At 35.5% G+C, this 14900-nt stretch overlaps 1 protein-coding gene across 4 annotated transcripts in view; it reads right to left on the reverse strand.

Annotated features, from left to right (window-relative positions):
- Positions 1-632: 632 nt before the first annotated feature.
- The window catches only part of KHDRBS3 (KH RNA binding domain containing, signal transduction associated 3), a 99221-nt gene continuing 84953 nt past the window's right edge, over positions 633-14900 (reverse strand). For 3 of the 4 annotated variants that reach the window (XM_076329053.1, XM_076329052.1, XM_076329050.1), the window contains 4 exons: positions 8468-8526; positions 4222-5324; positions 3752-3808; positions 633-1386 (listed from right to left, as the gene is read on the reverse strand). In XM_076329053.1, coding sequence (XP_076185168.1) covers positions 5233-5324; positions 8468-8526 — 151 coding nt within the window. In that variant the 3' untranslated portion in view covers positions 633-1386; positions 3752-3808; positions 4222-5232. The remainder of the gene's footprint in view (positions 1387-3751; positions 3809-4221; positions 5325-8467; positions 8527-14900) is intronic. The other variant, XM_076329051.1, reaches the window with a different exon arrangement.

The following is a 14900-nucleotide window of genomic DNA, read 5'->3' on the forward strand; positions in this document are numbered from 1 at the left end:
ACTTGGCTAGCATTTAAAATTTAGGTGCTGTTCCACATCAGAGGCTCCTGCCTGTCAGTCTGAAGGGAATCCATTACTATACATTTCTTGTGCTTATTCAAAGTTTTTGGATTTTACTTTTCCTTATTTAAATAATAACTATCGCTTGCTGTGGAAAACATTACAGAAATGCAGTTGTAGTACAATGAAAGATGATGGCAGGGAAGACCTTTGCAGATTGAGATTAACTGCTAAAATCACCTTAAATATTTGAAGGTTAAAAATAGACTTTTTTTTTTACACTGCCAAAGTTTTTTTTCATCTATTAAAAGTGATACCTTACTCAAGACACTTTGATCAGTGCTGGGGTTAATAGGAAATCTTATTTTCCACATCCCCATAAATTTCAAAGCCATTCTTCAATAGTCAGTATATGGTATTAGAAGTTATGAATACATGAAGAGGAGGCATTCAGTGTGAAGCTATTAAGTGATATTGCTTATTTTCAAAATAAAATAAATGAGAGAGCTAGATTATGCTTTTTTCCGGATGAATTTGAGATTCAGTAAAGAAAAATGTATCTGATGGAAACATAACTGAGGAATGGGACACTCATACTTTGCAAGCAGTATTTAGGAAAAAAACACAAGAAATTAAATTATCAGAATTTTATTTCTGTTACAAATTATCACAATCACAATTAATATAAAACAGAAAGCACTGAGGAAACTTGACTGTTAGATACAAGATTTATCAAGGTGTAAAAGCCTCATCCAAGACTACTACTAGAAAACCTCTGACTGTATATTAGGGAAAACATTTCTATGCATCAAACACCAAGTGAAAGAGAATAAGCAACATAGTATAATTGACAGGGATTAAAACACCTTCATGTTATACAAGTTTCTGAAGGAAACTCATTGGAGTATCATTTCTACTCAAGAGTCTCGTTTTGAGTAGACCTGTTTACAATTAGCTATTAAGAAAAGCTTCAGCATGAAACACCAATCTTCATTTTAACTTATTCATGTTGTTCATACATTAGACAAGCTATTTCCAAAAGCATTTAAATTCTACTCGTGAGACTTTCACACACTCTCTCTTACACTTGCTGCATAAGGCTAAAAAGAATCACTAAAAGGAACATGAGGTTGCGTTATTGCTTTGTAACAGGAATTTAGATGAAAATTCTTTATTGAGCTCCAAATAAAACATTGTTGCATCACTAAACAATTAAGAGTTTAAATATACAATTTTTTAAAAAGTGTATAATATTATACACTTTAAGGCTTTAATACAAGAAATACAGAGCAGGGTTTTCATACTCCGTAGCCTGTCTCATTGTTGTCTAGGCACACGGATAAGTACAATGCTCTAAGCAGTCCGTAATTGACATGGCAGAAGTTCCTGAAAAAGAGCAAAATATAATTTATTTGTATACATCCCGAGACTACCAACTATGAATTCTCTGAAGACTGTCAGATTATAAGCAGTGGGATCAGGCAATTATGCATATAATAAATGTTTGTAGATTTATGGAAACCATTGCAGAAACTGCTATCATTGAAATAAAAAGGTGATAAAAAGGTTCAATAAAGGCAAATTAATGATATGGTTAATTATAATCATTAACATTACTTGTTTGACCAGTAACACACAAATTGACCAGTGTCAGAACACAAAATCCTACTAGAATGGATACACACTCCTAGGTTAGTTTGTCACAGTAAAAGAAAGGCTGCCTTCTACATTGATTTTTTTTTTTAATTTAGCGAACCTTTTAGATTTTTTTCCCTCTCTTCAAAACCTAATGGATTTCTTTGCATAGATTACTCCAAAGGGGGGGGGGGGGGAAGGAATGCAAGAGCAGAACACAATGCTAGTGCGTACTATTTCAGGAACTGCCAAGAGAAGTTTTGTAGTGCAAAAATGTAGTTTCTAAGAATATCTAATACCAGCTGTTTGAACTGATGGAGCTTATTGTACACACATGTATAGGACATGAAAATTGATATAACTTGTTTTTAAGAGGTATGAAAACACATTTTCTTAGGAGAAATAAGGTGTATCAATGTGAAGCATTGGAAGAAGGAAGACTTAATGGATTTAAAATTCATACCACTATCATGCTCAATATATGCAGATTTTTCTTCGATGTATCAAATTTAGATCTTGCAACTCATTAAAAGAACAAATAAAATTGGACTAAAATGGTTAACTTCTCTGTCAAGGTGAGCCACAGCTACTTAATTGGAGCGCAATATGGCCACAGACTACTCCATCTTCTGTCAGAAGCACATCTGGCACTTGACCAAAACAATCCCTTCTGACCACAGGACGGGTGAGCTCTTAGTCAGGAAGGGATTTTTCTTTTAATTTACTCATTTGACCTGCAACATCCAGTCATATGACATCCTGTCACACAATAGTGCACCCAAACAGCCTCTGCATGATTTGACAGAGACATTCCCCCCAAAAAGGGAACCTGGAACAATTTAAGGGTTTATAGGACTTCAGGGCAGAGTAGCAGAAAAGTGGCACAAATGCATGCTGATACATTCCATCCTCCATTAGGCACTAAGGAAAGATGGCATAAAAAAAGAGTTGGATAAATATTAAAGAAGGTTGAATTCACTTCTGACTCACTTGTTTACTAGCCATCCCTGCTACTAGATATTTTAGTTTCATCATATACGGTTAATATAAAACTTCATATTTGCAAATGAAAACTTGTTCTGACTTACGTAACTCATCATATTATGTGATTTAAGATATGAACAGAAATAGAAATTTGGCCAATTCCATCATAAATATTTTAAGGAAGTATTTATATACTCAGTTTTGCCATAGCAGTTCTAGCAGCTGGTATCAAATCTTTGCCCTTTGAGCCCCAGAGGCCAGAAATCTCCAAGCTCTCCTAACCTTAAAAGGGTCCTTTGCTTTAAAACTTTAAAATACTCTCAAAATTGTTCTAAAGCCATTTTGTATGTACAAAAAGTTCCTGTAGCCTGTGACAGGAGTCTCTTAAATTTACTGTGGTATACAGAGGCAGTGCAACATATGCAATATTTCGAGCTCTATTTATCTAAGTCATGTCAACTAAAGGCACTGAGATTATGAGGTTAGCAGGAAGAATTACCATTCCAAGTAGGAAATAAAGAAAAAATTCTGTTCTATTTAAAATATACACAACCTGAGCATAACTACAGTTAAATTATTTCTTACTTTATATACTGAATTCACCAGAAACAGTAGAGCTAGCTATTCTTCAGCTAATGTTTCTCAATGGACTTTTCTCCTTCATTTGTGCCAAAAATCAGTCTGCTCCTTGTGCAGAAATGCTTGACTAAGAAAATAATTCTACAAAATGCTTTCTTCAGATTTGGAAAATTAGACATGTTTGCTGACCAGATTAGAGTTTTAAGTTCCCATTTGAACACTACTAGCATAAAATTACATTCATTTTCTTTCAACCTTCCTCTGTCCAATGAAATGCTTAACTGGTTGAAATGTTGTCAAAGCTACATATACCTTTCGATAAACAGCCAGACAAGTGTCCACACACTGGGACAATTTAATGTCCTGTTTAACGACAGTTTAAAACTACGACTTTTCCCACCAGAACTGAACATAGCCAGTGATTTTTGCTGACCTCCAGCTCAGTACCTGTAACGATTATAAATTAAAGAAGCCTTGTATATAAAGAATTAAGGACCTGATCAAAAGCTCCATTATTTCTCTAATAATTTCACAGACAAGTAAAGATACCTACCAAAGCATCAGAAGATTAAGGTTTTTGTTCTCTTGACTGTCCAAGGAGATGGGTTTCCTGACAAGAGAGAAAAGATATTTTTACTAAGTTTCAAAAACTTTCAAATAAAAACTAAAGAAAACAATGTAAATCAAGCTATCATTAACAGAAACTTAATGATTAACAAAAAGCTTTAGATAACATTTGTAATGTTTAAGTTACTAGAATTTATGGAAAAATAATATATTACAAACTATTGGTTATGAGGTTTTACAGTAGTTTAATAGGGAATAGTTTGTCCAAATTTAACTAGCTAAGCTAAGGCTTTTTAGATTACTAGCACAAATTAAACGTTTTAAAATGAGAATTTAGGTGTCCTTAAATTCTTTCCTACATTCTAAAATGAAACTTTCTAAGTTGTAGCCTCCCTGGTTTTATTGGTTATATTAAGATAAATTAAGTGAGATTAAAATCTTATTTGATTTATTTACCTTTGCAAATGAAGACCGTTTTAAGGGTTACACATCCTCTGCCTCTGACGAAAGCGACCTCAATTAGTCAAGTCAGAAAGTCTTTAAAAGCTTTGTGTTTATTGCTTCCAGCACGGAGCGAGGTGGTCATTAACGTACCAAAATTCTCATAAAAATTCCAAAGTTGCACTAGTGAAAAAATGCTCAACAAGATGAAAACTAGTCACATCTTTTTCAGAAAATTCATTAGCTATTTTAAACCATTTTTAACAAAAATATTTTGATTTAATGTGGCACTCAAGCAGATCCATACCATTTGGATACTTTAAACAGCATTTATGTCTACTGTGAATATATATATACATTTAGGTTTATACCATTTTTTTTAAAGAAGTTGCGCAATGTTTAATATGAGCCTTTTATGCTGATCACTGTTAAACGTATTTCTCCCTGTTTACTACTATTTATGAAGTTTTATTATAAGATAAAGCATAAAATTAATCTCACACACACTGATTTTCTTTCAAAAGTTTATTTAGTATCAAGCAAGGGTAAAACTTTGCTTAACACTACAGAACATTTCAAGACTTGAGTTACAAAATACCACATTATTTGCATTTGTAATTTGCTTCCCTTTTTACGCATGTTTGCAAAGAGAAAAACTAGCAAATGGCTGAAAATAAAAACTAAAAACTAAATTGTTGAAAACCTTTAAAATAAAAGGTTACGCTTATGTTAAAAGAATGGACTAACATATTTAGTAAACCTATTTTTTGTTTTACACTAGTTAATCAAAGGTTATTTTTTTGATTGCCTATTCTTTCAAATACAGTTTGGAAATAACAAAGTTCCTTGTTTTACATATCTTTATGTCCAGGTTGTTCTTTCAACAAAATATTTTAAGTTCAGTCCATCCATTCAGATTTTTAAGCGCTTTGATTTAATAAAAAGGGATTGTTCATAGAAAAAATTACTTTGAACAGTATACAGGACTGGTGGAGATTGGATATTTCACAACATCAGACAGTACAATCAGTATCTGGCATATGGCTGGTCTCTGTAGACTCCTTTTGTTGTCCTTGCAGAAGGTGCCTTGTGTCTTGAGTTGGTCCATTCTTCTTGCCCTACAAGAAGGGAAAATATATTTAGAACCCTTCCAATGTTCTCAGATGCTGTAGTTATTTTTTCCTTATTTAATTGTGAAATAGATAGTGACATTTTATTTACTGAAACCAAGGTGTATAAAGTGAAGTCTAACACTTGAACCAAAAAACTGAGTACAAAACATCTATATGAGCTACCCCACAATGCTTTTTCAGCACATGACAGCAGGGAGCATGACAGGCTAATGGCCTGTATTTAGGGCTCTGGCATTCAGCTGGACCTGCTTGTTGCAAATACACAGAAATGCCAGCTATAGTAGCAGATCTACAAATAATTATGCTAGGAAGAAATTAATGGAGGATATGAATGATGTATAAGCAAATAAGCTACCCTCAGAAATAAGCCTAAATTGGTACTGATGCAAAGAAACTTAATTCAAATACACAATCCAACAGTGAAAAGCCTCAAGTATCCCTACAAACACCTGTGGCTTCTAATAATCTAGGGGCAATATTCGACTTCACTATAAACATACACTACCTCTAAAACACAAGAAATAGGAAGGCAGATTATAAAAAAAAATAAAAGGGCAAGGAATATTGCTTGTTTGAATTTTGACAAGATAAGTTTGTGAAAAAACTTATGCTATATGTAATGCTTCATAATCCTACCACATTTTAGTGGTAATAAATATTAACGAAAAGTAGCAAAGTATTGTCTTAATAAATGAGAATCAGACCTACCGCGCCATGCATTTACAACAAAAGAGAAGACACAGGACCAAATGCAGAGTATAATAAAACAGTACTTAGGTATACTTTAATCAAGTAAATAAATCAGAGTACTGCCCCGAGAGGGGGAAAAAAAAAACCACCAAAAAGCAAACACACCTGATATGTGCTTCCATATCTACTTTTGGAGAATTGCCCTGCCCTAAGCAGACAGGTGTCCAAGTGAACCCAATGCAATCCAGAAACTAAGGGTGGAGTCCAAATTACTAGGTATGGTAATCTAAAATGTAGGCATCACTTTATCCGTCTTTCTAGTCAATTAAAAAAATAAAAGTCAACAGTAAAAGAACCCCTGTACTTTGAATGGTAAGGTCACTTCCTCAGACAGTAGATATCTGAAGTTAGGTGACAAGAATCCCTTAAGTCAAGGGTCCAATTTCACAATCTCTCCATAGAAGTCTCAGCTACTTTATTTTTAAAAATTTAGGTGGTTGCCTGCAGAGCCTAGGTTATACATCATACCTAGGTGGTCAGAACATTTGCCTAGGAGGTAAAAGGAACAAGTTCAAATTTGGTGTAAGGCTGAAAGAATTAAATTCACAGAAAGCAAGGCTTATATTAAGCAAGGAAGAGAACCTTAGCCTAACAGTAAAGGCAGCTGGCTGAGTGGTAAGAATTAAAAATATCCTAGCTTTTAAGCACCACTGCAAGGAACTGTTTAAATGTAAAAAGCAGTCTCGGTTACAGGTTAAGGGGAATACTTGCTTCTTTTCAAGCAATTGGTCAAATCAGTAAATAGTCACCTTACTTTTTACCAGTTTTCATTTTGGTGCACCTGAGCTTCTTGGAGGAGGAAAAGTTCAGGTACTTCTGGGAAACTGTTTCCTCCTGGCCAGCGCTAGGCAACTATCTGCTCACTGTGCAGTCTTATGAATTTTAGTCCAAGGCACCTAATGTTCTTTACATACATTTAAGGATGTACTTGAGGGTCAGCTAGTTAAGAAATAAAGTGTTTAACTATTTATTTGTATGTGCAAAAAATTCAGTGGCTGTAACCCATAATCATTCTTCAAGGAATTTATAGTTTTCCTCTCAACTTCAGTGAATACATCACTTAATATTCTGAGTGGCTGTGCTTTGATAAATAGAAAACCAATTTTAAATGCAAAAGCAATGAAAAATCCGTATTTTCAACTGTAAATACTGCAATCCACATTTTTCCCTCATCAGTCAACTCTCTCTACATTAAGCAGTTTCATACCTTTTTTCCCCCTATCAATTTTGCATTCCTGAAATAGTCTTAGAAATATCAGGCTTATAATGGCAAACAGTTTATTTTAATGCTGAAATAAAGATTTAAGCTATATATCTATCAAGACCAATTTGAAGTGCTGGGGGACAGAGGAATTTCAAATGATCTCTTCTTTTGATGAACTGCCTTTCCCCTTAAGCAAAATAATTAGTTTAAGCAAACAACATTGAGGAAACTTCTGTATTAGGTGCATTTATCACAACTTAGTTGAGGTCATTTTAGTTTTCAGCAGGAAGCACTTCCAAATAGAGTTCAAGAAATACACCATGGAAAATTTTAAGTAGAACACTAAAATAACTGAAGCATCCATTACCCAGAATCACAACTCTTTTACACTAGTTACTAACAATCCTCAAACGTTTAAGATTTGAGTGATCTAGGTTGTATTTCTCTGATCTCTAGCCAGAGACTTAATTTATCCTTTAAGCAAAGGTGCCTTTTAACATGCTTTATGCTTCTAATCCTTAACAGATTTCTTTAATTAAACCTGTCACTACACACTTCTAGCTTAAAAAAAAAGTGATCTTTCCACTAGCATGTTTTTTGCTTCATTACGCATTGTTTTGTCTCCATGAGTAACCCACTGCCCTCATGCCTATTAGCTACCTAAAGTACTTTCATAACCTTTACATAATGACTCCCTGCTTGATTTCACAAGACTGATGCATGAAAATGAACTAATACAAAAAGACCATATGAGTCTAAAATGCACTCAATTAGGCCCTGATTCAGCTGAGAACTTCAGCATATTCTTACCTTGTACAAGTTTCAATGCCAGTTGTGCCACACTAGAAGCGTTTGCTTTCAGCTCCTGAAAAAAGGTCCTACACCCCCATTTTTTTCCTTAAATCTCTCAATGTGACATGAAAAGGGTATTTGCAGCATGATTTAGATTTTTATTTCTTTGATTTTAGTTTCACATGACTACGTTAGCTAACAGACCACAGAAACCTCCTTCAGTATTTTCCTCAATAAGCACATGAGGAGCTCTGTGACAGTGCCGGAATCCCTGAACAGCTGTTATTCACTGCAGAACTGAAGCTTGCCTTATGGAAATTCTTCTCTGATTGTTTTTTCAAGAGTCTACTACTGCAGTCATTGAGCTCATAAAGCTACTCACCGTAAGAGTCGTATGTTTCTTCACTTAGTCCGTGGCCATAGTCATAGTAATCTGCTCCACTGTACGGGAGGAGGGAAGTAGGAAGAAGAAAGAATAAGAAACAAAGCAGTTACATTTTAAGAAGCAATGCTTATCATTACACATCCTACCTTTGAAAAGAAGAAAGCTTGAAAGAATGCAGACATGCCCTAAGGTAAGAAAGGTAAGCATTCACATGACACAATGACAGCTTAGGTCCTGTTTGTTCATTAATAAGAAGAGAAAATAAACCCCATTTACTTCCATTCCGGATTTTTTTCATCACTGAGCCCCTGGTCCACAGTGTTAAATGTGGATGTGGGAATTTTATATTTATAATTATACTTAGATGGGAAGGTTGAAGATCTTATGAGTCCCAATGAGAGAAGAGGAGAAGGTGTAGGTACTGAACCCAATCCCTTTGTCTTACAAGCTTCTTTTCATTACCTCCCGTTGCCTAGTATTTTGTCTTTGCATCTTTAAATTCACTGATAAAAATGCAATAAAGGACAAGCAACTTGCTGATCAGAGGGTTATATAGTTTCTATACATGTACAGGTTCCAGTGTCTTCAAAACAAGATAAATGTACACATATGCAAATGCTATCATTTTAATAGGCAGAGAAGAAACAGGAACTTCAAAGCTAAAAGCAGAAATCTGCAGTCATTAAGATTCAAAAGTGTGTATGAATACCATACCCATGGCCTAAACCACTCTTCCATTTCATAATGGCATTTCTATTTGTATTAAGACCACTGAATGGAAACTGAAGGACAAGCCTTATTATATACTACTATTTCATTATGCTTTCATATTTCATATAAATATAGCTATGTATAGTCTTTTATATAATTGATGGAACAAAAGTCTATTAGACATGTTTGTAGAACATCAAAAGCAAGCCTCCTAATGGTTTCTTTCCTTTTCTTTCTAACCACAACCAGACCGAGGGCCGACGATACTTGGAAAATACTCTACAAGCCGATGCTACCAAGTCATTACCTTCTGAGTGAGAAGGAAATCACTGTAATATATGATCACTAGCAAGTAATTACTAATATTGACAAAATGTTTCTAACATTAGATTGATTGCTAACAAAATAAAAAGAGAGAAAAGGCAATTTATAGCCTTAACATGAATTAGCAGGTAAAGCATTTATATAAAACAAGTAACACATCACAATCACTTCTAAACCGACACAAGACAAAGGTCTTTACTGTGTTTGGGTTGTTTGTGTTTTAGGGTATTTTTTGGCTTTTTTTTTTACCTAAAAAAATTTAATTACCACAAAATAATCCAGGCCAGAAATAATACAGTTCTTGTATGTGCAAATACATATCTAAGTGTGGATGAATATCTGCTATTGCTAGTATAAGGTTTCCTAAACAAAAACTTAACCAGAATGCACTATGGAGACCCACAAAAAAGTATCTGTATACAATCTAAATGTTATCTATGTGTCAGTCAGTGTGATGAGGACCCCAGAATAACAAGGGCAAAGTTTGAGCATAAGAAATAACATAATTTTGCCCTGCAGCAGCCAGTGATAAAAGTCTTTATTCTGACAACCAACTTAAAACTGACATTCCACTATCCTTCCACACAGTACTTGATTATTTATTTTAAGGCTGTCGTCAAGTTTAGAAGCCTATAGCAGCTGAGCTCTATCCCCGTATCTGTCAATCCTGTCAGAATGACTTTTGCAGGGTTTCATTTCATAGACCTAAAATATCTATTAAACAAAAAATGACTCATTTCACAGCATATAAACTGCAAAACAAATAAACATCAGAAAGGAAAAATCTTTTACTTATACTGAAAGTATATCATGACCCATCAAAATTAATAATCTTTCTAAAAAGTACAAGTTATAATGTGAAGTAATGTTGCCTAGTGCAATTCAATACTCTCTACTCTGAGCACTTTCATTTGTGCTCTATGAACAATGCCAATGCTCTCTCAATCCAACTGCATGTTAAACAAATGCAAAACTTAAGATTAAGACAATTTAAAGACTATGACCCAAACAAAAGGGTACATACAGATGGCTGTTAAGTTCTGGGTAAAAAAGAAAACATTAAAAAGATTTTTTTTTTTTGTTTTACCTCTAACAGTCTGAATAGCCCATGGAGTTTACAGCCAAAACCAAGATCTGAGGGTTTTTGGGAGGAATTTCAGAAAAATCTAGTATTGTATATGAAGCTTATTGTATATACAGCTTACAGAACTGTAATTTCTTCAAAGCAATCACCTGCTAAAAGGAAACCTAGTCAAAGGAACCTGCAATATCAAACTTCTTTGTAAATTGTACATTTGAACTCATTAACTGAGATAGTGGAGGTCAATTCTATTGTAAGGAATTAAACAGCTGTATTAAATAATTCTTCCTCTGGACAGAAGGTATGATGTCAATTTTTGTTTTAAAAGCATCCTTGACATTTATACTTTTTTTATATATGTTCTCTGAATCAGAGAATTCAGTCAGAATCTTAGCATTCTGACTGAAGACTATTCAAACTCTGTATTTCCCTTTAATGGATTTATTCTGGAAGGGAAACCCTTTTCTTCCTATTCCTTTCATTTCCTCTCATAGAAAGGACAACAAAACCAAAACAGGTTCATTTTCTTTTTTACATCATGTGCCTCCCTCCTTTCAGAACAAGGTAAAAAACATACCATGGCTCCCTTCCTTTTTAACCCAGAATGACCAAACCTCAAGTCTGCTTTGAGTTCGTATGTTTGAAGATGTAAAATGTCCTCTTGAGGCCATTTTCTTCAATTTTCTTTTCTTAATTTTTCCTTACTTCTCCGGTTGTCTGCAAGTAGTTTCTCCCTAGCAGCAGATGGGGGCAGTACCTGAAAATTCTGTGATGTCTGCTTTGTAGATGGATAATTGCATTACATGGTACAGTCAGGCAAGTTTTCAAGCATTTTCGTAACCATGAAGTAAACAGTACAAGTGCAATCAACATTTGAGTATCAGCTGTGAACCAGATCTTTTGTACATATAGAGCCCTTGCTTATATCGACTCATATTTAACTTTTGTATTCCCATTCCAGCACAATGTCTTCGGGCTGACAAGAGAAGACTGAGATGGCAAAGAAAAAAACGCTTTGATTTTCCACATCAACATAAGAACTTGGAATCACCTAATGGTGTGGAAGGATTAGCGAACAACAATAAACTTAAGTATGTTGCTTTTAATTGCTGAGGGCTGGGCATTAATCCTACAATGCTTAGAGGAAGTGTGAAGTGAGGTTTAAGTAGTTTAAACAAGGCCAGGGGGAAGTGCCTGTTTTCTCTGTTCAAGAAACAGCCTGAGATAGAGAAGAGCAACCTCAGCAAGCGCAGATTTTAGCACTGCATCACCGATTAAGTAAAGCCTTAGAGGAGCTTTATCTAGTAAAACAAGAGAACTTGGAAGCTTCCTGCCATTTTTCTAGAACCACTGTGCTGTGAGAAGTGTCTTAAGATACTTTAATTTAGAGGTATTCAACATAAGCCTTCAAAAGGTCTTGCGTAATACGACCTGAATTTCTCAGGCTTTTCTGCTAAGCTGCTTGTTTCTGAAAATATCTTGATGAACCATTACAGAACAGATCTTTATAAAAAAACCAAATAGCAGTAACTGCTCTTGACATGATGGTTAAGTCTTAAGGGACTCTTACCTTTTATACTATTAGTTTATTCTGTCTAGAGATGCTGGAATATTCTCTTGGGACAGATATCAACAGAATGGTAGAGTTTCAACTTAACACTCATGAATATATCAGAATAGGTCATTAGGCTATTTTTGGGACAATCCTCGAACAGGCATGGCAACCACACAGTGCAAGTGTTCTGTAGTATTTCCAGAAAATCCATAAAGGTAGTCACAATATATTGTGATTAATGAATGCGATTGTCACGGCTCTTTAGATTTGATACAGGCATCTTTTAGAATCAGCATTATGCCATTTCTGTGTTTGAAACAAAAGTAGTATGGCAGGGAGGCTGATTGCTAAGGGGAGAGTAAGAGGTCTCTGATTGAAAGCTTCTAGTTTACTGGAAAAGCCCAGACTTAAGCACTGACAAACCTGGTTACTGGGTTCAAGCACTGAGCGAGCTGAAACTGTCTTCCTCTTCAGTGATGAAAGACAGCTTTTGCAACAAGTTCAGCTTCTAGTAATGCTTACTAGGGAAAAATGGAAAAGAGATTCCTGCTTTTTCTTTGGCACATTGGTATTACAAGTAACTTCGGGACTGATTCCTTTAGACAGAAGCCAGGGCAGTTTCAGAAAGTGACAAAAAAACCCTTTGAAACACAAAGGGTTCCTTTTCTGCTAAGAGTAGCTCCACTTGTGTCACCTTTGTCCTTCTACACAGTGGTCACACAGAACAGCAAAGTAGAAAGAACAAATGAGGCGCTCTCTAGCAAGAGGTCTTACATGATAGATCCTGACTGATATGATCACATCTGAACAGAACTTTTCCACAAGGACAAGCCTCTTTTTATCATTCCTACCAGATCTCCATACTTCTTATATCAAAAGCATCTGTCAACAGTAAACAGGAAGAAGAGTGCCCCAAATGTTATTGTCAAAGCAACAATCACTGTAGTGAGGCATCTCATATCTCCATAATTGTCTTGAACATTGAGTTGAATATCTGTTCTTAATGCTTCTGTGGATCATTATTACACCGTATTCTGTAACCCAGCTTACAGCAGGATAGCATAGAACCAGGATATCGAGATCCACATCTTTTCTTGCGTCTTGAAGACAGATTTTTATTTAATGCCCAGTTCTGCCACTCCTTAGCAGAAGCTTCTTTGGTACGTACTCTCATCCCTGCATCTCAGTTTATGTCTGTGAAACAGATAATGATCTCAGAAAGCAACCGAGACCTGTATGTGAAAGTTTTATAAAATACAGAAAAAAGATGCAATCTTCCTTAAATTATATCCTACTGTACTCTCATATGGATAATACAAATAGCAAATCTATTTCCTATAATCCTAAAGGATGACCGCAGTGCCCCCTCAAGGATTCCCTTAGCTATCACTATTTAGAAATTACTTTTTATGGCAGAAATTGTAATAAATTTCACTTCTGTAGAACAGTGAAATGCTCTCAGAGGCATCTGCATTCTGGTGCTACCTACCAGGCAAAGAACTACGTCTATACACATTTCTAGCAGAGCTCTACACATTTCCCAAATCTAACAGTTTTACCATCTGAAATGTCCAGTTATTGCTGCCTGTGAACTCAGTCTCCCCCCCCCCCCCCCCCCCCAATCCACTCTCGTCCCATCTCTCAAAACAGGAAAAGGTAAATGGCAAGTAGCAGACGTGACTGAAGCACACAGCACAAACAAGGCTTCCTTTCAGGAACAGCAGCAGCACAGACCTATAGCTTTACCTTGAAACTATGAATAGAATACAGCAACAATCCATTCCTAAACATGAGACATTCTAAATAAAATGTCAAAAATTCACTACGTCAAGCAAGAAAGCATGAGCAGAAAACCTAAAAATTCAGGCTGCGTGAACATCAGCATTTTAGTTTGGCCTGTGAATTAGAACCAAGCCCCAGCCATCCCCACATCACATCTGTCTGGTTTGCAAAGCAGTTTGGGGGAAATGAACTAGACCGCTATCAGAGGAAACTAAACAGAAAGTCTTAAACCATCCTGGTGTGTACCAAATGTGTTCCAACTGCTAAATGGAGAACAGATGTGAACCGACATGAACATTAACATGGAAAAGGATGCTGTTTTTTCCCTTTCCCTCCAAACAGACAAGACTACTCAGGACAGTGGAAGCAGCAGAGAATAATGAAGTTCTGAAAGGTATCAGTCAAAATCTTTAGACTATCCACGGCAATACTGAAAAGAGCTGTGGGCATTATTCCATCTAATTCTTGGTTATTCCTCTTGAATCCTGCATAAGATATTGTTAGAGATCCAAGATGATGTTACTTGTCACAGATTGAAGTACAAGACAACACTGCCTCTAATACATCATCCTCCACAAAAACTGCACAGACGGTATGTCACCATTCTGTCATTAGAAATGCTACTCAGTAAGATATACATCATACCTTCTTGTCTTTCTAATTTATTGAAGGAATAGTACAACCTTCATCAGTTTCCTATAAATTTGATACCCTTACTCATCCGTTGAAATTGAAAAGCATGAGAGAAAAAATATCATTCCATCCCAGTTTCATATGATTATAATTCAAAAATAATAAAAGCACCATCGAGGAATGTATTTAGTTAAAGAGATTATATTTAACTGTTTCCAGGGCTGCATAGTCATAAGCATCTGACAGCTCTTGAAAGCAATGTATTACCATGTTCGAGATCTTCCCAGGGCTTCTCTAATGCCCCTTACACAGGCAGGGTTCAAGCCTTGCCTCTCCAAGTACAA

Source organism: Aptenodytes patagonicus, chromosome 2 (assembly GCF_965638725.1).
Source record: "Aptenodytes patagonicus chromosome 2, bAptPat1.pri.cur, whole genome shotgun sequence".
NCBI classification, from domain to species: Eukaryota; Metazoa; Chordata; class Aves; order Sphenisciformes; family Spheniscidae; genus Aptenodytes; species Aptenodytes patagonicus.